Raw genomic sequence first — 23,953 nt, 5'->3', positions numbered from 1 at the left:
TGTAAGAGTGTCAGTTGCCAAAACAGGGCTGAATAGCATAAAAAGAAAATAGGGAAGACTTTCAGGCAGTTGGTATTGCTAAGATGAGTATATAATGTAAGATGTAACCAAGGATACAAATGAAAAGACCGACAAAGTCACTCCTTTTAAATTTTATATTGCAATTCTTTTTGTTCACATCTTGTGGAATTTGAAACTAAATCATGGAGCCTGGTTAATTGGAAATTACATGCCAACCACCCTCTCCCTCTCTTGTAGGCAACATACCTGTTCCAAAGGTCGTCATCCTCTCCACCCCAGCCCCAGAACCCGTTTGCAAAGCCGTTGATTTTTTTGAACTGTTTCACTGTCAAGCCACTCACTCCACCAAAAAATTCAGCATATGGAAGTCTAAAGATATATGAAAATAAAAATGTCAGTCAAGGTTGAAATGAATAGTTTTTAGTGGTCACAGCAAATATGTGGTTGTAGCTTGTCTCAATTAGTTTCAGTTACAGTAGTATCTGCTTCTAATTAATTTTCTACTTTTAGCATTAAACTCACTAGGTAATTACACTTACTTACATATACATGTACTTATCCAACTTAGTAGCAAAATGTCTTGGCATCTGTCCACATCCGTAATAGTTACGATCATTCTCAGGTATATGATCCACATCGTGAAAAATCAAACAGTCCCAATCTAAGTCCTTCATAGCTTCCCGAAAGCCAACATTAAAGAGCATAGCACGATTAAAGGGCTGATTACCTGCCTAGAAGAAAAGCCCAATATATAAAAAATATTTACTTTCATTCACAAGGCAACCTGAGTTCCAATACTTGTAGTGGATGATAGGTGCATTTAGTTGCTTCAAATCTTACAGTATGGTAAATTTTCTATTTCAAAGACACAAAGATTTTTCTTTCAAATTTTGCCTGATTTTTTTTTTCATTAGATTGACATGTCTGACATATCAGCAGATTAAGGCCTGCAGATAGACATATGAGGGCTTGTAGGACCACCCTAAAGCCTAACTACAAATACCAAAGAAGACACACACTGCTGCCAGGCTAATTCTTGAAAAATAGGAGTTAAACACATTCCTAGAAGCACAGTGATATCATGCCCACCTAGATATATAGGCTGAATCTGATTAACACTTAAATATATAAATGCAATGCAACATTTATATATCACTTTTGTCCTATGAAAGCCCAAACTAGTCTGCACAAGAAGCTACAAGACCTTTTGATACAAGCATAAGGATCCCACTTCTTAAATGGCTCTTACACAGATGTATAGGCAATTGTACAAAAAGAAAAAAGCAAACATGTAAACACTGTAAGAATTTCATCGAGGAAAAGTGTGGCAATTTAAATCTATTTTTGGAGCTTTGTACATTTTTGTACAAAGTTTAATTAATTATTGGGGTATATTGAGTCAATTAAAGTTATAAGTCTTCAGAAGTACCAAAATTTTGATTTAGATACTTAGATTTTAACTACAAATCAACAAACAAAACACACATACACTCTCTTGGAAGACTTCCATCACTTCAAATTTGAAACAACTCTCTGAACATTTGAGATATAATATTGTTGAGCAAAAGCTGTACGAGTTGATCTTTTTTATAGGGTTTTGGGACCCCAGGTGGTGCAGTGGTTAGAATGCATTATTGCAGGCAAATTCTGCTCGTAGCCTGGAATTCGATTCTGGTGGGCTCAAAATTGACTCAGCCTTTCATTATTCCAAAGTTTGTAAAATGAGGACCCAGATTGTTGGAGGCAATTTTCTGACATTTGTAAACCGCTCAGAGAGTGTTGTAAAGCACTTTGGGGCGGTATAAATCTAAGTGCTATTGCTATTATACAACAGATCAGCATTTCTCCATCATTAGACAAGAAATTAGCAGATCTGTGCAAATCTTTAAAAGTTTTATTGTATACGTTAAATGAAACAAAAATGAAATGAAGATTTTTGTAAAGCAATATGTCCTCCTTGCTTCTAAAAATGAAATACATACATAATTTCATTTCTCTCCTGGGGCCTCCTCCAGCAGTTCCAGTAACTGGAAGAATATTTTATATTTGCTCTCTGCATGGGTTGAAGTTTCTGGCTAGGGGAACAGTCAGCCAAGGCTTCAGGATGACATGAGTTGCCTCCTTAAAAGAATTACTTCAGTATTTGACTTGGTGAGAAAATGTTATCAAAACAAACTAAGCCTTCGCACATCTAGAAATTAACCTTGAAAACAAAAACAGTAAATGCAAACTTACTTGCTCAATGACATAAAATGCAAATTGCAAACGTTGGCGTTGTAGCATAGGAATAAGATGTCTAAAGAGAACCGGCAAATGTTCAAAACGATTGCGGAATGGAATAAGAATAGCCACCTACAAGGAGAGAGATCATGAGCTCTTCTAAGATCTAGCAAGCAACCTAAGCTATCAATATTGGATAAGCAAAGATGTAAACCTGACATGGATATTATTTTTGTAAGTAAAATCCTCGTATTCTTAAGAGTGGGAATTAGCTTGCCTAAATGTTCTTTTCTTGCAAAATTCTGTTCAAATACATTACAATAAAATTCAAATTAATTTATTTTAGCCTAATAAGATTGCAGAGACCAAGCACGTGTCAACACTTCTGATTTGGAGGTGAAATGGGCTCAATCATTTCAGTCCTTGTAAACAAATCTCATTGTCCGTTAATACTAAATATTATATTATAATTAATAACATTTAAATCTGTGGCTTCAGGGCTTTGTTCTTGAACTTGCATTACATTAAAATATAACATTGAACCTCAAGACAGATCCCTAATTTTATTTTTAATATTCCAAAGATCAGTTCTTGAAGTGAGATTTCCAAAGTGGAGAAATCAGTAGTGCTAGAAACTCTGCTTACAACTTGGGTGCGAGACACACTAACAATATTAGCTAGCTGTGTAATAAAATATTTGCAAGCGAACAACTAAGCTCAGAAAGCACTAAGAACTTTACTGTACAGATTTTCTTGTCTATTATAACAGCTACCAAAAAAAAAAAAAAAACCTGAATTACAAGGCCAACAGCTTATATAAAAACATTTCAACAGAAAAATATAATCCCTTTATGTTGCATATAACAAATTCAGAATTTGAGATGGTATAGCATTATTATTCCCTTCCTGTAACTTACCTTCCAGTGAGGCAAGCAGTCACTAGGCTTCCAGTGGCCTCCTAATTTGATAGTAGGGTCTTGAGAGAAAAACTGGTGGATCTCATCCATACTGATTTCACTCATATTTACATCAATTGGCCCCTCTGTGTATGTAAATAGCAGAAAATCAGAAACAGCAAGCACAGCTCTAAAAATACATTTTGCAATATCTCCTTATTGTATTATGCATTTTGTTGTTATACTACTCTTATTGCGATCTTGCAATCAATTGTAATTTTCAGAATTAATTACCCCTTTACTATTTTAATCCAAATACTAAACCAATAAATTTACTTAAACCTTCAGATTATCAGGAGATACCATACCCTTGCAAATACAATTTGAAGGGTTACTGGATTATTGATAGTACAAGAATTAGATGATATAAGAATTAGAAGCCTCTTACATTCAAGGAGTACTTGGGTATTACAGATAGCCTACATGTTATGATTGTGATGGAGATGCCTATTGCAGCAATAAGTCAATGCCATCATTAAGCAAGGAACATGTGATTGTCTTGTTCAGCGATTGCTGGCTTGGCTTTTCCAGGCAAGTCACTAGATGATTTACACGGATCTTCAAAGAAAGGGACAACAGAGGTCTCTTCTCCTCTCTATGTACAGAACTGGCCAGAGGGAAAAAAGCTCAGATCCCAATGATCCGAGCTTCTTTTCTTCAGCCCAGTATTTCTCCTCTCTGCCATGTGATAGAAAGTTAAAAAGTCTTTCTCCCTAGCTCAGGGCAGGAGAGGAGGTGGTGTGCTGCGTGGAGAAGCAAAGCACTCCAAGCTTCATTTCTCCATGCAGAGCACTGCTACTCAGAGAAATGAAGTGACTTGCAACCTTTCCGGCTGGTTTGCCTGTTGGCTTTCTGAGGATTGCAAATGGTGGTCACATGATCGTGGAGGGCTTGGCAACCTGTCATAAGTGCGAATGGTTTGCCAAGAACCCAGATAATAAACACATAACCATGGGGGAGATGCAATGGCCATAACTTTTGAGCATCGGTCAAAAGTCTCTTAGTTTAGAACAGAATAGAATAGAATAGGGATGGGGAGGATGGAATGGAATGGTATGGAATAGAATAGAATAGGGGAGGGGAGAATGGAATGGAATGGAATGGAATAGGATAGGATAGGATAGGATAGGATAGGATAGGATAGGATAGGATAGGATAGAATAGAATAGAATAGAATAGAGGAGGGGAGGATGGAATGGAATGGAATGGTATGGAATAGAATAGAATAGAATAGAATAGAATATTGGCCAAGTGTGATTGGACACATAACGAATTTTTCTCTAGTGCATAAACTCTCAGATCATGCACTATTTAGCACCATTGTGGTTGCTGAAAAGATGGTTATGAAGTTGAGGATTACTGTATGTACTGTATACTTCATTTGGAAGAATAACCAAGTACAGTTACTTCCAGATGCATAATATGTAACAATACCACATTCTTACCGTACTACTGAGTATGAAGAAAGGAAGCACATAAACACCACATAAAACAAATCTGTGTGCTTGGATTTACCAAACTTGATGGAGAGCAATTGCTACTTATGCTGGGTGACAATAATTTTACTAATCTTCATTATCCTTCACCAATATAATCAGGCTCACCCAGCTTATTCCTAAATTTAGAGCACAGAAACTCAGCAAACACTGTTGAAGCATGAATCTTTCAAGTATGTGCACTTGTAATGCTTCACTGGATATACCAGCCTTTAGAAACAGTAGATGGAATTCAACATTTTAGGATAATCCTGTTTAAGATTCAGACCATATGTTTCAGACATTACAGGCAGTCCACACTTAATGATGGTAACTGGGACCGGAATTTCTGCCACTAAGCAATGTGGCACATAGAGTAACAACACAGAACCGCACTGCTAAACAATGGAAATTCTAGCACTTTTGATCGTCATTGTTAAGCAAATCCAGTGCCATTCTTAAGTGCAAAATCACATGGTTGTCACTTGTGACACCTTCAGGTCTCTCCATTGACTTTGCTTGTAGAAAGCCAGCAAAGGAGATTACAAATGGTGATCACATGACTGCAGGGACATTAATCATCATAAATAATGGGAGCCAGTCCTATGTGTGCTCTACCTGTAATGCCTGAAATGTATGGCCCGAACCTTCACATAAGTTTGAACAGTCATTAACAAATAAACATTACGCTTAAACAATCTATATTCTTTTAGGTGTTCATGTATCACCTTTATGAATATCTAAGAAGAGTCTCCATGTGCCTATGGTGGATAATAAAATGTTTTTGATGACTATAACCTACTTTTAAATATGAGAGTAGTTCCAATGTATACATGATAAATAATGTGGTAAAAGGTCTTTATTTCTGCCCCATCCCTAGATGAGAAAATCTGGACATGAATGAAGTAAGCAGATTTTATTTTATTGTTCATTAATAAACAAAATATTGTCTGGACCATGTAAAGCCATGAAGGGATGCTTCACTCAAGGAATATTCAATAGAACATCCTTTTTGAATCTGTTTTGCTAAGTAACAGAACCTGCTCAAAGAAAATAGTCATCTTTCTTCACTTGGTGCCAATTCAGTGATTTATCCAGCATTTCAAGAAGTGGCTTATGTACAGCCTAGAAGTGTTAGCTGAAGCCTTGATGTAGTATAAAGCAATTCAAGGAAATAAGCAGTGGTTTCTTTCATGATATAAACTTAGTTCAGCAATCTACTTATTACATGAATAATTAAATAAGGTTTCAGAAAGTTAATTTCTGGCTGGAATATGACTTATATATGTGAGCATATAACTGGAAAGAAGGAAGAGTGATTATGTAAATTGTAATAAAACTTACTCATAGAAGGAAACCTCTCAGGGCAAGTATGATTTGGAAAATAGGTAAAATCTTCAGGAAGGAAAGTTGTTGTTTGAAGAAAGTTTTCACTGTGATTCAAATCAAGAGGATAATCTGATGGAAGAGTGAGAAAATAAGACTGTTATTCAAAAGTATTTCATTATTTACTATTGCTAGTCAAGTCATTCCATTTATTTGTCTAAATATCTTTAGTATGCAACATAAACAATAACTTTCATGATTTCATCATTATGAAATGAAATTTCCTCCCAAAGAAAAAAGAGAAAGAAAAGAAATTCCAGAATTAATGCATTAAATACCTATGAAGCCAGTAAGACACTGATAGTTGTATCAATACATCATTTTATTAATTTTATTCATTTGAGGAATTCCTAATGTTTATCTTAGGATTTGCCATGCTGTGCTCATATTTTATATGTCAACAGTACCATAAAAGCAACATTTGGATTTTTAGTATATAAAATGGACAGCAAAAGCAGGCAGAATTATGGACACTTAATTCAACTGAAGTATCTGATAGTGGCTATAAAATATTAGCTGACCTATCTCTTTTGATAAAGAAGCCATTCTTCTTTCAAATCAGATTTTCATTAAGAAACAAGATTTTAGTTCATTAATACAGCACCTGCACAATGGATTTAAAGTTTAAACTCTGATGTTTCCAAATAGGGCTTGAAAAAACCTCTTAATGTCCTGGGCAGGCACTGTATAGTATTCTGAACTAGACAAAATTATCAAACATAATAAGACCAGTTCTTGATGTTTCTGACTGCATGTTTAAAAGAGTCTGAAATGCATCAACACAAATGAAACTCAAACAAACTATCTACCCACACTTCCATTAGCTACAGTATACTGTTAAGACCTTAACACTGATTTAAGAGGAACAGATTGATCCTCAGGATCAGCGACACATTTTCCCACTTCTAATATCCATTGGTTGGATATTTAATCTGGACTCATTTAAATTTATATATTACAACATACCTTAATTTATGATTAATTTATTTCATTTTTACAATAGCATATACCAGTGATGGCTAACCTTTTCGGCACCAAGTGCCCAAAGCGTGCACGTGCACATCCCCAAAAATGCAAGCGTGCCCCGTGCATGTGTCCCACCCCTGCGCATACGACCCCCATGTGTGTCCTGCCTCCCGCACATGGGCACACGCCCCCTGCGTGTGTCCCCCCATATGTGCGACAGAGACCCAAAGACCAGCTGGCTGGCAGGAGGCACGCATGCACGGCAGAGGTGAGCTGGGGCGACGGCTCTGCATGCCACCTCTGGCACACGTGCCATAGGTTTGCCATCACAAACATCTGTCAATTACTTTGCAAGGCCCTGTGCAAGTAAAACATAAAAATAATAACATAATAACCAAAATAAGTAGCAGGTATCAAATCAAAACTAACAGGGATGTTTATCTTTTCAACAACTTCAACCTATCTGCTGAAAACCAAACAAAACAGAATGATCTTCACTTGCTTTCAAACCCTCTTCACTTCAGAAGAAAGAGAATATCAATGATCCAGAGTAGCCATAGGGAAAGCCTGGCTCTATGTTGTTGTTATTTACGACAAACGTGAACAAATTTTCCAGCTAGCTGCAGTTATTTACGTAACTGTTTTTAAAATGTCTTAGGTGACATAAAATGCCTTATCTTTCATAGCACTGAAGATGAATATTTTTTGTTTTGACCTAACATATCAAATCTATGAAGACATGCAGACTAAAGTACAATAAAAAGATTCTAATTGTTTTTCCCCCAAATTTAAATTGTCCTCTATTTTTTTTCAACAAGGTCACAGTGGAGTTCAGCTATCAGAATGTGTAATAATTGCAGCAGGGTGCTCATATTTCACCATGACGGAGGCCAACATGACACTGAAATTAGGCAATACAAGGCACTCCATTAGTATCTAGATTAGGCAAGGTGATTCTGCTTACATGTTACCGTCATAGCAACATATATATTCTCATCAGTAACAAACCACTAATTCCCTTTTTCTGCTTTTTATCTTAATTTTTATGATAGCTACACTTTGTATAGATCTGAACAGTGCATATTAAGACAACTAGAATATCAACTCATGAATTTCCTTGATATAAAACGTATTACTCAGAATGCTCATTTTTTAATTTTACCATTTCTCTTCTACTGAAACTATTGTGGCTTTCTTATAAATGAACCTGTTAATGTTCATGTGACAATATGCTGATTTTCATGAGAAAATTACATTCAAAAATAAAGACGGTTGTGAATGAGTTCAGAGGCTGCATAGCTCTCTAAATACAATGAAATGTCCAGTAAATATATGAGATCATAAATTCAAATCTTCACATCTTTTTTTTCTTTTTTGTGAATTAACTGCTACAGGGTCTTAAATTAATTTCAAAATTGCTCTAAGATAAAAGTAAAAATTATTAGGGAGGAAAGAATCAAGAATAAAATTATTTGGCTGGTACTATTGTATTATCAGCAGTAAAAGCCGTAAAAGTACATAAAGTAAGATGCTCTTTCCATAGATACCTTAAACGTTTCTTTCATATAGAAACTATGACTGCACCCTTCATGTACATTTTTATCATTTTTAAAATTTTAGATGGAACAAGGGAACTACTGAAGAGGAATTGATTCAAACAGATGAAAGATACAATTTGAATGGTGTATCCTAGCAATACATTTGGGAATTTTTACTACATATCAACTTGCAGAGTGTGTTTTTTTCTAACTATCTCAGGAAAATACTTTAAGAAATGGAAACAATTAAAATTTACAAAGAAGATAAGATTGGCTGGGAAATCTGAAAAAAAAGCTGTGATTTCAAAGGCAATGTTATCTATTTTGATGCCTTCAGAAGCCAAAAACCTTGCAAAAGAAATTAGAAATGATTTCCTGTTTCCCTGGGTATAGTTTCTTTTATAAGGAAATCGAATGACGTTATTGTGAGATGGTACCAAGAAAATGAGCAGTGCATTTTACAATGAATAATAATTCAAGAAACACATGTCAGCACAAGAGACTGTTTCTACGAAAACACGCTTACTTATTTTAGGATGAAATATCATGGACGGATACATTAGTGCAACACAACATCCCAGCTAATAACATTTCCACAACCAAGCATAAATTATTTTGACATATAACATTTTATATTTAAAAGTGAAGCTAGAGTAGGAAACAAGAGCAGAAAACTGCGCCTGCAGTACAAATGAGCCAGTAACATGTAATTTAATATTTATGGAGATTCTCAGACATCCAGGTCATGGTTGTCTCAAAGGTGCTTTTTAAAAACTTTGTCTGATGCACTGTTCTCTCTAGTCAAGCCATTGTATTATTTATAGTAGCATTACAGGTATAACCAGATGTTTTTTATATGTTAACATTCAGAATGATTTTAAAGCCCTTGCTTCAAGCTACAACAGTAGTTTTTATGTGTTTTATATCTTTCCTGTATACTACTGTTTTCCTATTTCTCTCTTTTTTTTTTACATTAGTATTTATGTAATTTCACCCAGAGAATTTGGCTATTGGGTGGGTTAGAAGAAAAAGCTTAGTGTTCAAGTGGTGTTGAAAGTAAAATTGAAAAATTAAAACAAAGTACTCTTTTTAAAAGCCATGACTACTTAAGTATATGATTTTTATGGCTTCCCATATAATTGGATTATGATCTGATTATGATCCACCCACATAACTAAAGGCTGGAACAAAGTACTGTGCAAATGTAGAAGTTGGTTGTGCTAAATATAAACATCTACATTTCCAAAGTTGGTTACTACTCCAATGGAAAATTTCCTACATTTTGTATCAGAGATCTCATAGTCACACCATCTAAGCCAGCTGAAAAGCAAGAAACACTAAACAAGCCAGGACTTTTGCTGTTCTTATTAAATAGCTGAGGAGTAATAAAGCCAATGTTAATTTTCAAAGAAATGGTGTCTTCCACTTCAGGTTATCAGCTGCACTTCTACTTCTAAAGCAATTATCAAAGGCATCTGGTTATGTGTCTGGATCCATTTCAGTCAGGATTCAGAACCTAAAGGACAGAAACTGCATGGACTGTGATTTTAGATGACCTCTGGCATGGACAGGATGGGGGTAGTGCATCCATCCTTGCCATACAGGACCTCTCAGTGGCTTTCAATACCATTTACCATATTCTTCTGGATCGGCTGAGAGGATTACAAATGGGCAGCATGGTGCTGTCTTTCCTTCCTTTAGGACCTTAGTGATGATTAGGGAGAATTCCCTCCCTTGCTCCCCCCACTGTGCGGTGGCACAGGATTCGGCGCTGTGTTCTTTCCTTATCATCTACATGAGACCCCTGTGCGAACTCATTTGTTGCTATGGTGTGAGATGTCATCAGCATTCTGAGATACTCAAATATAGATCTCCACCTCTAGTGAACAAGATGATGCTATGAATATCTTATCCCAGAGTCTGGAGGCTGCAAGGTTCTGGATAAGGAACAGCAGGCTTCAGCTGAAACTGAAAGACTGAGTGCTTTGGATTTGAGGTAGACTGGTTTCACTAAGTCATCTTTGCCTGTGACTGGGGTTGCATTGCCCCATTCAGGCTCAGTTCATAAACCTGGGATCCTCCTTGAGTCAAGATTCCTGCTTGATGAGCAAGTGGCAGCCATGACTAGGAAGACCTTTGTACAGCTTTGTCTTGGGCACGGATTGCACATGCTCCAGAACTGGCATGCCTTGTTTACAATCACTCACGCCCTAGGGATTTTCAGACTGGACTACTGCAATGCACTCTGCATTGGATTGCCCTTGAAGAGTATCCAGAAGCTTCAGCTAATACAAAATGCAGGAACACGGGCAGTTATGTGCACTCCTAGAACAGAGCATGTTATACCTCTGCTCTGTGATCTGCACTGGCTGCCAGCTTGCTTCCAGGTACAATTCAAGGTGTTGAACTGGATCCTTCATGACATGGAACTGTGATATATGACAGATTACCTCTCCCCAGTTATATCAGCCTGCCCTATTAGATCTGGCAGTGAGGTCATGTTGCTGATCCCACCAGCCGGAGAACTATGTCCCAGGAGATGTGCCTTCTCTGTAAAGCTAGCTTACCTAACCTCCTTTCCTCCATAATTAGATTACCCACTTCCCTTCTGATATTCCAAAAGGCCTGATCAGAAGTGGTATTCAGCAGGTTCTGACCAGTTCTGGAGAACCGGTAGTGGAAATTCTGAGTAGTTCACAGAACTGGCAAGTACCACCTCTGACTGGAGATTTTACAGTATCCTTCCCCTGCCACGCCCACCAAGCCACGCCCAGAGAACAGGCTGTAAAAAATTTTTAAATCCCACCACATACCAGAGTCGTTTCCAGTGCTGTTCCTCTTGGCATAGGCACTGCGGACCACCTGTTCATAAACCTGCGCTCCTATTGTTCTCATATTTTCACGAATCATGATACCTTGGGCTTGCATCATGAAGAGGTAGGTGTTCACTGTAAGGAAACAAAGATAAGACTAGTTATAGTCTTCTGAAAAAGAGAATGAATTCTGAAGTATTTCAGAAACCGCTCTTCCTTTTACCAATATTTTAGAAAGTTCTTATCGTGCAATTGAAATATTTTAAAATAAATTTAAAATATATTTACTTATATTCTAGTAATAGTTCTAGAAATTTATATTCCAAATCATTCCAAAACAAAAGAATACCAAGAAACATACACATTATTTTGTTATATTTAGTTCCCATCTTTTCTCCTCTTGTTTATTTGATCTTATAACTTGAATCTGTGGGATACTTTCAGCTGAGATGCACTAATTAATCTAAATTTACTAAGTAACTTTCCATAGTTGAAGCATCCCAACCATTGCAACTGGTAAGTTCTTGTGAATGTAAGAGTACAGATCATTTATTAAAACATCAATAGTTACCCTTTTGCATATGAAGTCCATTCATTTTCTACTTACTACAACTGCTATTGTTGCTTCAGTTCTCTACCTAAAATTTCCATTTATTACTTCTGAAATCCAGAGAGACAACAACTTTTATTTTAATAAGCTAATTTAAATTTTACAAAAGCAATCTTTTTACTAGCTTCTAATCTGGGTGTTTTTAAAAAGTGCAAGCAAACGTAAAATCTATCAGATTTGGGGAGGGTAGGCTATTAGCATGAACACATCAGTTTTAACTTGAAAACATATACAGTATTAAGTATGTTAATATGTATGTTTGAGCTCTTTTGAACTTTCTAGAAATGTTCCTCATTTAAATTATAAAGAGGCATTGTGATATTGAAAGATGCCCATTTTGAAGTTAGAACTCATTCTGAGAAATTATTACTGAAGTTCTAGAAAATGGTTATTGAACATAAAAGAGGATAAGATGTAAAAATATTAACAAAGGGCTAGGGAAATAACTTAAACAAGATCAAAATACTGAAAAGAGGTCAAAGCATAGAGAAGGAAGAATACAAGAACCTGAACTCAGCTATTTGGTTCAGTAACCTGCTGCATGTCAAGAGCTTGTTATGCTTGGTAATAAAGACTGACATATGCTGGTATCAGGAAGCTCTAAATCTCAATGTTTATCAGCTTATTTGTACAGACAGAACTGAAGTTGGGCTATTTGAGCTACTGCCCTTATATTCAATTACATTTTCTAAAGTACAGAAAACCCAACTCAGAAAAAAAACTACCTGTAACTATCTGTTAGATCCAATAATATATAATTTTCAATATTTAAAATGATTCTAGGTCAGTTGGAAGTACTTCTAACGTTAAGTAACCTGTAACAAACAGCATACTCATTCTTACAGATATAAACCTTCAGCCATAAACCAATACATACTTAAGTTATTTGGCCAAATCATCCTAATCTGCCTGGATGAAGATCTGGTAATAGGCAAAATACCATCTCCACTGGATTACTACTATTCAAACAGGTATTGGGGCATCTCAAATCTGTATGCATAGTTAATGGATTATTTATTCTTAAAAGGCAAACATCCACTATCATAAACAGCTTATACAACTCTTCTCAGCTTCAAAAGCATTTTACCTAGAAGCCATTTAAGAAATGGAAATTTCTTGCACACAAAGTTGAGTGAAGTTCTTGTTTATACAATTATGATTATAGTTGGAGAGAAAAACGAAACGTCACTGCTTTGAACGCTAGCATGGCAAATTGGAGGAAGAGCTTATGGGAAAAAGGCAAACACTAACTTCTACCACCCTTCTGTAAAGAATGAACATGCACCAAGAAAGCTTCCTTGGTTTTGAATATCTAATTATTGTGATGATTCGGGGCATGGCACAAAGGCAACAGTCACATAAGTAAGAAGAGTTCCTTTAATACCTCCAACTTCGCCCCCCAATGTCCACGTTATGTTCAGTTAGAGAAAAAACTCTCCCAAGAACAGTAAGTGGAGGAAATTCAGTCCGGTTGTGTTGATTGTGCAAGATGGGGGCAGGGGGGGCTGGATCAAATTGGACATGCAAAAGTGCGGGTAGCTGCACTGAAACATACAAGACCTTGTTTGTTAAATTAAGCTCTACGGATGTGCTGGGACTGCCTGGGCTTGGGGTGTGCGAGGGAACCTATCTCCTGGATGCATTGTTACCCTTCTTGGCTGCTATGTATTTAATTTTTGTCATTGTCATTGTTCTCAATTTTACTTTTAGTATTATTCACACCACCCAGGGTCACCAGCTGAGATGAGTGGCTATAAAAATTGATTAAATAAATTTCAAAAACTATGATGTCCACTTGCCTTCAGAATGACATTTCAGAGCTTTCAGACTGTTACCTATATTGCTAGCATGATAAACTGCCGAATGATTTAAAAATTGCCTACTTTGATAGATATAGCAGCTTGCAATGTTTTCTTTTTAAATCAGGCAATTAGTATTGGTACACGTATGCAATTACACACACATACCTTCATATCAAGCCTGTCTCACAATAAACAGAGATGTTGAACACTGAATGATGGACCATTAATTTCATGTAAATTTTTTAATGATGTTTTGTCTGTTGTAATCATCAGCATTCTTTCCTGATATTCTTTATTAAAAGTCATCCCATCATATGGTAAATACTTGTAACCTATTGCTTTTTAATAATAAATCTGTAGATTTTTTTCAAACAAGACAATAAACTCATCTTTATGTGCAGCACAAGTTCATTAACACTCTAGTTAGTGAAATTAATTCCATCTGTATAATTTTGGTATGTTAAAAAAATCATTTAATTAGGATTTCTGTTAGGATTAAAAATCATTTAATTAGGATTCTGTTAGGATTTCTGTTTAAAACCATACATGTGAACCATTATTTTACAGTTCTGTAAGCCTCCTTGAGTTGCCATGTGCGAATAGGCGGCAATATAAATTTCCTAAATAAATTTCAGAATTTCAATCTAAAAAAATGTTTGCTAGAAATGGTTAGAACAATGCTAAAATGTGAATTTAGATATACAAAAGGTAGCAACTATCAAAAAAATCTGCAACTTTCTTACATTTCAGTAATGGTTGAATAGATATTTCAGAAAAAAATACAGAGCAGCAGACTCTTGCATCAATGATGTCAGAGAAGAGGGGGAAAACATCTGGTAGATGAAAAGTTTTTGCATCAATGGAATGACAGCACTTGTTTCCACCCTATTATCAGATGCTTGGCTTCTATTTTTGCTGAATTATTCCATTAGATATTTGATGTAATTAAAAAAAACTGCTAAAAAGATAAGCTGATAATGCTATCTAGTTGATATATTGAATACCCTGAAGCAGAGGGCACATGAAATATCTTGTGAACTGACAAAACACAGGTTCTCTGCTTCACCAAAAACTTTTAATTACAAAAGCAGTTTGCTAACCAATAATGGAAATCAGAATGAAAAGCAGAAAGATGCTACAATGATTTTATTATTTGCTTTGCAATACCATGGGCATTTAATAATACGGATAAAAGGCAAAACCTAATATTGATTTTGAACAGGAGTGGATTGTGGTTTTGGCCTTACATTTATTCATTTATTAGATTTTGAGGCAGCCCACTCTAAAAAACAAACTAACTCTTGGTTGAATACATAATTTAAAAGAAACATGACTTTCTGTACAAAACCACATTAATCACCTTCCCAACAAAAACAAATAATTGCCAGGGGTTCCTTAAAATACCCCAGATCTGAGAACAAAGCCAAGACTTCAAGAACATTTGAAGGAAATCCTGATACCAAGACTGCGCATCTGGTAGCTCACTTGGACCTAACCAGTCAGACCAACTCTGAACAAAACTCAGTGATTTAGTCTTCTAGCTAGTGTATTTTTTCCCTAATAATTTTGTTTAGAGTTTACAGATATAAAGATATGTTTACAGATGTAAAGTTATTTACCAATGTACTAAGGTTGTATTACTATTAGCCTTCTCATCTTTCCTATTATCTTCTTCTATTGGTATCTTATATCACTTTGTTGTTTGTATGTACACTGAGAGCTTATGCACCCGAGACAAATTCATAGTGTATCCAATCACACTTGGCCAATAAAGAATATTCTTGTTGTTGTTGTTGTTGTTAGTTGCGAAGTTGTGTCTGACACATCGCGACTCCATGGACAACGTTCCTCCAGGCTTTTCTGTCCTCTACCATCTTCATTTAAGCTCATGCCTACTGCTTCAGTGACTACATCAGCCACATCACACACCCCAACCAGGCACCCAGATGAAACCTAGCTTCCTAACTAATGATAGCCGTCCATTTACCCAGAGCCAAGCTGCACTAAAGGCCTCCAATAAAGTAACACAATGTTGCCAGCCAATCAAGATACAAAAAGAGCAAAAAAACAGACAGAAGATATTAGAAACACCAATCAAGCAGAACACAGCAAACTCCAAGACCAATAAACACAGACCAAGACTCCCAACCAATCAGGATGAAGAAAAAACCATTCTGGCACAGCAATAGACTGCCCCAAATTTAAATCTGAAACCAGTGTAAAAGCCTGACTCACAGATGAACACTATACAGAAGCCTGATGATGGCAGATGAGATTCTGCCGAAATGTTGCTACAACTTTAAAAGCACAACTACAATGACGTGGGAAAATACCCGAACAAAGATGAATGCCATACATGTAAGTACCCGCGAAAACTTAAGAAAACATATACATACATACATACATACATACACAATACAGAAGCCTGTACATTTCTGCCAAAATGTTGCTACAACTTTAATGACGTGGGAAAATACCCAAACAAAGCTGAATACTATATATATATCTTTGTAGGTCTATGTGTGTTCGGGTCTTTTCCCATGTAAGATTAAGAGTATCTTGGCGACGTTTCAGTGAGGTCCCACTCGCCATCCTCAGGCTGGTGCTTTCGGCTTTGTGCCAGTGCAAGCAGTGTGTGATCGGAGCTGCCGTCTCTCTATAAATACTGGTGGTGGGGGTTGGTGTGCTGGGCTGGTTGGCTGCGCTGCTGCCTCTTGATTGGTTGATGGAGTTGATGTTGGTATAATGGGCTGTGTGATGGCCTTGAGTTTTGTTGTGGAGATATCCTGGATCTTGTACTATAATCTCCTGGGTCATTTGTTCTGTAGTGATCTTTTTTCCATTAGCCTCTCGTGTTTTAATGGCTTGGGTAATGGGTTGTGTGATGGGCTTGCGAGTTGTTTTGTTGTGGTATCCTGGGTCCTGCGTTGTAATCTCCTGGGTCATTTGTGTTTTGATCTCTTTTACATTAGCCTCCTGTGTAGTAACGGCTTGGGTTGTGTGATGACCTTGTGAGATTTATTGCTGTGGTATCCTTGGTCTTGTGCTGTGATATCCTGGGTCATTTGCTGTGTTGCAACTTCTTCAGTTGCTATGCTGTAATTTCCTGAGTTTTCTGATGTGATGTCCTGAGCGGGAGGTTGTGATGTAGCATTCTGGGTTTTAGTCTGGCATCGAGTTTGGGGTCTGGGTCTGTGTTCTTGGCATGTATCACAAGTCCATCACACAGCCCATTATACCAACATCAACTCCATCAACCAATCAAGAGGCAGCAGCGCAGCCAACCAGTCCAGCACACCAGCCCCCACCATCAGTATTTATAGAGAGACGGCAGCTCCGATCACACACTGCTTGCACTGGCACAAAGCCGAAAGCACCAGCCTGAGGATGGCGAGTGGGACCTCATCGAAACGTCGCCAAGAAACTCTTAATCTTACATGCGAAAAGACCCAAACACACCTAGACCTACCTACCTGTACCCGTGAAAATCTACGAAAATATATATATAAACCCTGACTGAATAAGTCCACTTTAAATTCTTGATTTTTAATCATGTCAAATTATGTCCAACAAGCCGGTTCCTTATCATTTTCTCTTCTCTCAGAAACAGCTTTACTAATTTAACATGTCCATTTTGTAAATCTAAGATAAGATTTTCCAAGTCACACTTGATTTATTTGTATTTATTTAATTAAGACTAAGATACTTTCATTTGAAAATCCACTATGACATCTTTTTCCATATCATTTTTATAATCTATCTTATTTTTTTAAAACAATTCCAAATCCATATTCAAAATCAGCCTCAGTGTATTTTATTTAATAAAGTCATTTTTCTCCTATATTCTCTAATAGTAATAGCCAATCTTGTAAGCAATTTTTGCATACACTGCCCCCAAATTTCTTCTATAATCAAATATTACGCCATTGTATGAGTATCTTCTTTAATTTCAATGCATACTTTTCTCTGGTTCCCTCTAACAAACCTTATCTATTTTCCAATCAGCAAAACTTTCCCTTTGGAAGATTTCTTATAATTTCAAAATCTTCATATATGATTTTATAAAATTTTAAACATTCCACAGAAAATATCCTTTCAAGTCCATCTATTCCATAGGTGTGCAATTAATTCTTCCAAATGGCCATCTGAGAAACTGAGATTGTTGTGGAGGGCCATTCATGGGCTAGATGTTGCCCATGGGCTGTAAAATCCCCAGATCTGTTCTATCGCATTAACTTTCCAAAATCGAATTTCTGGTCCCCCTTTTGCTGTCTTCCAAAAATTAAAGTTTTTAATTTTAGACCTTAAACTTACATAATTTTTTTGGATCTCAGATAAGAGATTTTCTAAGCATAATAAAATTTGCCTTCTGGAAGGTTCTCAACATCTAGAAAGTCAATAATAAAACAGCTTTTTAAAATAGTTTACAGACGAAAGGGGCAAAAACACTGTTCTATTGAAGGGTCTGAAAAATTTTCCCCAGGTTCTCAGAACTCTCACACCTGCTGAAGATCAATACCTGCCTATTTTAGGCTGCAACTAAGGTCCTGGCTGAACTGCCCAGCGGATTACAGATAGTTTTGACTTACAACCACAATTGAGCCTGGAATTTCAGTCACTGAGTTCTCACATGACAGGACCTGATTTTATGACCATTTTACCACAGTTAAGGAATCACCATAGTTAAGGAAATTATATAGTTGTTAACTGAATATGGCTGCCTAATGATTTTGTGTGCCAGACATTAGCTGGGAAGGTCACAAATTATGATCACTTGACAATAAAATACTACAAGAGCCAGTTGTCAAGTGCCCAGTTGTGATCATGTAGCTGCAGGAGTGGTGCAACAGCATTCCTTTGAGGATGGGTCTTAAGTCACTTTTTAAAGGCTGTCATAAATTTAAACCAATATTACATGAGCAATGGTAAGTTGTGGACTATCTAACAAACCAAAACAACAAAACTTGGGTAGATTCATATAGTCTTAAACAAATTGAGATGGGCAATTCATAAGACTATATGAATCTACTCAAAATGTTAGTTTTTTATTTTCTAAATGATATGTATGTATGTATGTATGGTATTCAGCTTTGTTCGGGTATTTTTCCACGTCATTATAGTTGTCCTTTTAAAGTTGTAGCAACGTTTCGGCAGAATCTCATCTGCCATCATCAGGCTTCTGTAGTGTGTTCGTCTGTGAGTCAGACTTTTACAGTTGTTTCAGTTTTAAATTTGGGGCTAGCCTACTGCTGTGCCAGAATGGGTTTTTTTTTCTTCCTGATTGGTTGGGAGTCTTGGTCTGTGTTTATTGGCCTTGGAGATTGCTGTGCTCTGCTTGATTGGTGTTTCTAATATCTTCTGTCTGTTTTGTGGCTTTTTTTGTGTGTGTCTTGATTGGCTGGCAACATTGTGTTCCTGTATTGGAGGTTTTTAGGGCAGCTTGGCTCTGAGTAAACGGACGGCTATCATTTGTTAGGAAGCTAGGTTTCATCTGGGTGCCTGGTTGGGGTGTGTTTGAGCTGGAGGTATCAGGGGGGATCTGCTTGTGCCCAGGTGTTTGCCTGGCTAGTGGTGTGGAGATTTTTTTGTTTGTGAGTGTAGGCTTCCAAATAATTGACTGGTGGAATTATCTCTTCTATTCATGCTTTCAGGTCTTTTTTCAATCTCTATGGCTTCTCTGATAATTCTGTGGCTGGGGTTTTCTATAGTGGCTAGGGTTTTGGTGCCATTGAAGTTGATGCTATGACCTGTGGCTTCCATGTGTTGGACTACTGAGGAAGTGTGTTCCAGCTTTTTGACTGCATTTTTGTGTTCATTCAGGCGGGTACTTATTCTTCTATTGGTCTGTCCAATGTATGTGGCCGGGCATGATGCACAGGGGACTTCATATATGCCTTGGTTTTCCAGGTCAATTTTATCTTTGGGGTTTCTAAGGATGGCTGCTATTTTTCTGTCTGTTTTGAAGGCAGTCTTGATGTGATGTCTGTGCAGTATCTTACTAATTTTGTCTGTAGTACCTCTTATGTAGAGCAGGACAGCTGTTCCATAGATCTGTTCATCTTATAGGTCTCCATTATGTCTCAGTGTGTTATTGTGGATCAGGCCTGTGATTTTGCTTTTGTGGAAGCCGTTGGCTGTCAGTACTTTAGTCAGGGTGCATAGTTCAGTCTTAATGTGTGTCTTGTCTGCCAGGCATTTGGTTCTAGTAATTAGTGTTTTAGCCACGGAGTTTATCTGTGCTGGGTGGTGGTGGGATTGGGCGTTGAGGTAGCGGTTGGTGTGTGTTTTCTTCTGGTATAGGGTGTATCCTAGTGTGCCATCTGTTTTTTTGTAGATTAGTACATCTAGGAATGGTAGTTGTTTGTTTGTTTCTGTTTCCATGGTGAACTTGATTTAGGGGTGTGTGCTGTTTAAGTGTGTTAGGAAATTGTTTAGGTTTTCTTTTCCATGGGGCCAAATCACAAATGTGTCATCGATGTATCTTAACCATAGTTTGGGTTTATGGGTGGCATTAGCTAGGGCTCTGGATTCAAATTCTTCCATGAACAGGTTTGCAATGACGGTTGACAGTGATGATCCCACAGGGGCTCCTTCAATTTGTTTCTATCTTTGTCCTTTGTATATGAAATATGTGTTGGTTAAGTAGTGTTCTGCTAGTTCCATGAGGTGTTTAGCTGGTTGGTATTTATTTTTGATGATTTCAAGAATGTCTTTTATCGGGACTTGAGTGAATAGCGAAACCACGTCAAAACCAACAAGATCTTCTTGTTCCACGTGTAGATCTTTGATCATTTCCAAGAAGTGGTATGAGTTTTATACATGTGAAGCTGCTGCTTCAGCATGGGGCTATAGCTGCTTTGCTAAGTGTTTAGCTAGGTTTTGTAGTGGTGCTCCTCTGGAGCTGACTATGGGTCTGAGAGGTATGTCTTCTTTGCGTATTTTTGGGAGGCCGTATAGTTTGGGGCATCTGGAAGATTTTTCTCTTGGGATGATCATCTGTTGGATCTCTTTGCTCATGTGGCTGGTTATAATTTTCTTCTTGGTTATTTTTTCCAGATATGTGGTTGGGTTCGTGTTTATGGGTTGGTATATGGAGTCTGGGAGTAGGTCTGTCAATTTTTTTTCATAGTCTTTTCTATCCATTACTACTGTGGCATTACCTTTATCTGCTGGAAGTATGATTATGCTGCTGTCGTTCTTTACGGCTTACAAGGCTTTTAGTTCCTCTTTGTGCAAGTTGCTTTTGGGTGGTTTGCTTGTGCATAGGATGTTAGTAACTTGGTGTCTTATTCTATCAGCTTCATCTGTATTTAATTTAGTTAGGCTGGATTCTACTGCACACATGATGGATTCTGTGGGGATTTTTTTGGGTGCTATAGCATAATTGAATCCTTTGGTTAGAACATCTGTTTGTTTTGGTGAGTTCTATACTAATTGTTTCAGGTGTTGTGAGTTGTTGGGGGCTTTCTTGTCATGTTCTAATTTCTTTAGTTTCTTCAAGAGTTTGTCATTTTTGTAAGTGGTTTCAGTTTCAGCTCTCCAAGTTGTAAGTTGTTTTATCTTGTCCCAAAGTAGAGGGTGGATTTTGCTGCTCAATTCCAGGTGTAGTGTTAGCAAATCTTTGTTTAACTGATCCAATTGGAATCTCTTTCTGTGGAGCTCGTTCTTGAGTAAAGCCATTTCAGTTCTTTTCAGGATACATTTAGTAGCTGCTGTGCTGTGATGGAATGTTAATTTGAAGCAGGTTGGTATTGCATTGTTGTCTCTGAAACTGCGTAGGAATTTGAGGTCACATAGTATTCCTGCTCTTTTAACTTCCAGCTTCTCATAGGTTTTGGTCTGGCTGTTTATTTCCTCCCCGTAGAGGTCTGATATTTGTTTTCTTAAAGTTTTCGCGGGTACTTACATGTATGGTATTCAGCTGTGTTCAGATATTTTCCCACGTCATTATAATTGTGCTTTTAAAGTTGTACCAACGTTTCAGCAGAATCTCACCTGCCATCATCAGGCTTCTGTATTGTGTTCGTCTGTGAGTCAGACTTTCACAGCCGTTTCAGTTTTAAATTTGGGGCTAGCCTACTGCTGTATATATATATATCCACACACACACACACACACATAAATGAGTGACTTTAAAATTTCAAAACAGTAATAATCACATAATGTATTTTATACTGTTGTGTATGTAGTTTGGACATGGAAACAGCAATATTTAAATGGTTTAATATAGAAATCTGATCTCCTCTTACATTTTAGATTTTAAATTAAAATTACAAAGACAGAAATTTTATTTGTAAGCAATAATATAAAGTCAAGCTGTTTTATGTTATCATTAAATAATCTCTTCCTTACCAATTAATGGCATCAAAAAACCTCTACTTGTGCATGCCTATTCATAGTCTCACCTCTGTAAGTTTTTTAAAATGATACCCCCCATAGCTTGAATGTAAACAGGCAGTAGAGTTTGAGTAAAGGACTTTGTGGTGTTTTTTTGCTACAATGCTCTTCCTAGGTGGGATCATGTAGCCAATATTTTATAACCAAGCAAAGCCATTCCCTCATCCCAAGTCTTTTCTTTTAAAAGCTTGAAATATTAAACTTTGTTATGATACATTGCAGAAATATAATCAAATGATTTCTAAAGAAAGATACCCTCTACAGGTAGGCTTAAAGTCAGACACCATGTAATTAACTTTTTTGGGGGGGGGGGGAATAAGAATGTTGAGGGGCTCATTTACATGGAATTTAAACAAAGACTTTCCTAGTGCTCTTCTCAAGGGCTTCACTGTTTTCTGTAACTTTAGAGGTTGCCATTAGAATTATATTCTGATTCAGCAACCACAGAGAGGCTGGGAAGGGAGGACCATACACTAGTAATGTAAACTTTGGCAGCAAGCCAGTGAGCTTGGAAAACATTGAAAAATAGAGCTTTGGATAGAGAAGAAGGCAGGCCTTTGCTTAGATAGGTTTTCATCCTTTTTTATATAATTGCCAGTTCAGATTTAGGTAGCACTTCACATTTTTGATGCATTAAAAGTGTGACATACAGAAGAAAAAACTGTATACAATAAATATTTCTTAAAAAATGATTATTTCTCCTACCATTCTGTATGTTACTGGCTTTGGACTTTTTTTCTTGCAGGTATTATGCTTGTATCCTTTTTAATGTTTTAGTATTCAACTATGACTTGAAATATGATACTTTTATTACACTGACAATCAAAACTATTTCAACTTCATTTTTATCCAAGTCACATTTTCTTGTTCATGGAATGCGGGCAAGATAACCATATTTATAGCATGAACTAGTTTATTCATATTCACATTATGTGATTTTAGGTGGTATTTGGAATTTTATATTGTTTTGGGGTTCCCTGCTAGCAACAGAAAGTTGCAAATAACACCCCCCCCCCCCCAAACTGGCACAATGCAGGAAAATAACCTGTTCAGAACAAGGTAGGAAAGTTCAAATAGTCATTGAAATGATACATCAATACAGATAGTTCTTGTTTTAACAATCATAATTAGAACTGGTTCTATCTGGTGCACTAGTTGTACCCTTTCCTAGTACAAATAATGTTTTGGTTTCTAACAGGAAAAGAAGAAGGGAAGAAAGCAAGATATGGCAAACATATGGCAAAAGCTTCATTTAAGTTTTAACCATTAGCTATATTCTGCAAGAAGAAAAATTGTACGCCACAAGGAACAATGGAAGCTCAAAACAAGTCCCTTACCCCCATGGCTTTTACCCTAATGCCATAAAATATTACACAAACTTTTATATTGCACAAAATGTTGAAGTAAATGCCATATGCATTGCACTTTGTAATTAGGTATATCTAATAAGCATTTTAGATCTTATGAAAAGCTTCTTAAAATAATTTAAATTAGGTTTCAAGAGCTGGTCTTAATATACTAACAGGTTGTTTTCTTCTGCTTATTGCTTACATTTTGGTTTTTTAAAGTTTTTTTCCCCTAAAATTCCAGTAACATGAACCACAAGTGTTTTTTTACTACTGAAGAATGGATCCTGATTTTTATGCAGAATGAAAGGAGCAGATGAAATCAATGTGGGGAGAGGATAACAATGTTTATGTATTTTAACAGCCATTTTTTCCATAAAATATATATTTCTCAAAGATACTTGCAAAATTGTGCATGATAGC

The 23,953-nt window shown here is 36.7% G+C and overlaps 1 protein-coding gene across 1 annotated transcript in view; it reads right to left on the bottom strand.

Moving 5' to 3' along the window:
• The window catches only part of B4GALT5 (beta-1,4-galactosyltransferase 5), a 48,659-nt gene that overhangs the window by 10,164 nt on the left and 14,542 nt on the right, over positions 1 to 23,953 (bottom strand). The window contains exons 2-7 of the mRNA XM_026697498.2: positions 11,376 to 11,510; positions 6,017 to 6,130; positions 3,159 to 3,283; positions 2,257 to 2,373; positions 565 to 752; positions 268 to 390 (exon numbers count right to left, since the gene is read on the bottom strand). Coding sequence (XP_026553283.1) covers positions 268 to 390; positions 565 to 752; positions 2,257 to 2,373; positions 3,159 to 3,283; positions 6,017 to 6,130; positions 11,376 to 11,510 — 802 coding nt within the window. The remainder of the gene's footprint in view (positions 1 to 267; positions 391 to 564; positions 753 to 2,256; positions 2,374 to 3,158; positions 3,284 to 6,016; positions 6,131 to 11,375; positions 11,511 to 23,953) is intronic.

Source organism: Pseudonaja textilis, chromosome 3 (assembly GCF_049901715.1).
Source record: "Pseudonaja textilis isolate UNSWEBS1 chromosome 3, rPseTex1.2, whole genome shotgun sequence".
Classification (NCBI taxonomy): domain Eukaryota; kingdom Metazoa; phylum Chordata; class Lepidosauria; order Squamata; family Elapidae; genus Pseudonaja; species Pseudonaja textilis.
The sequence above is the reverse complement of the archived record's forward strand: the minus strand, read 5'-3'. Positions and strand labels throughout refer to the sequence as shown.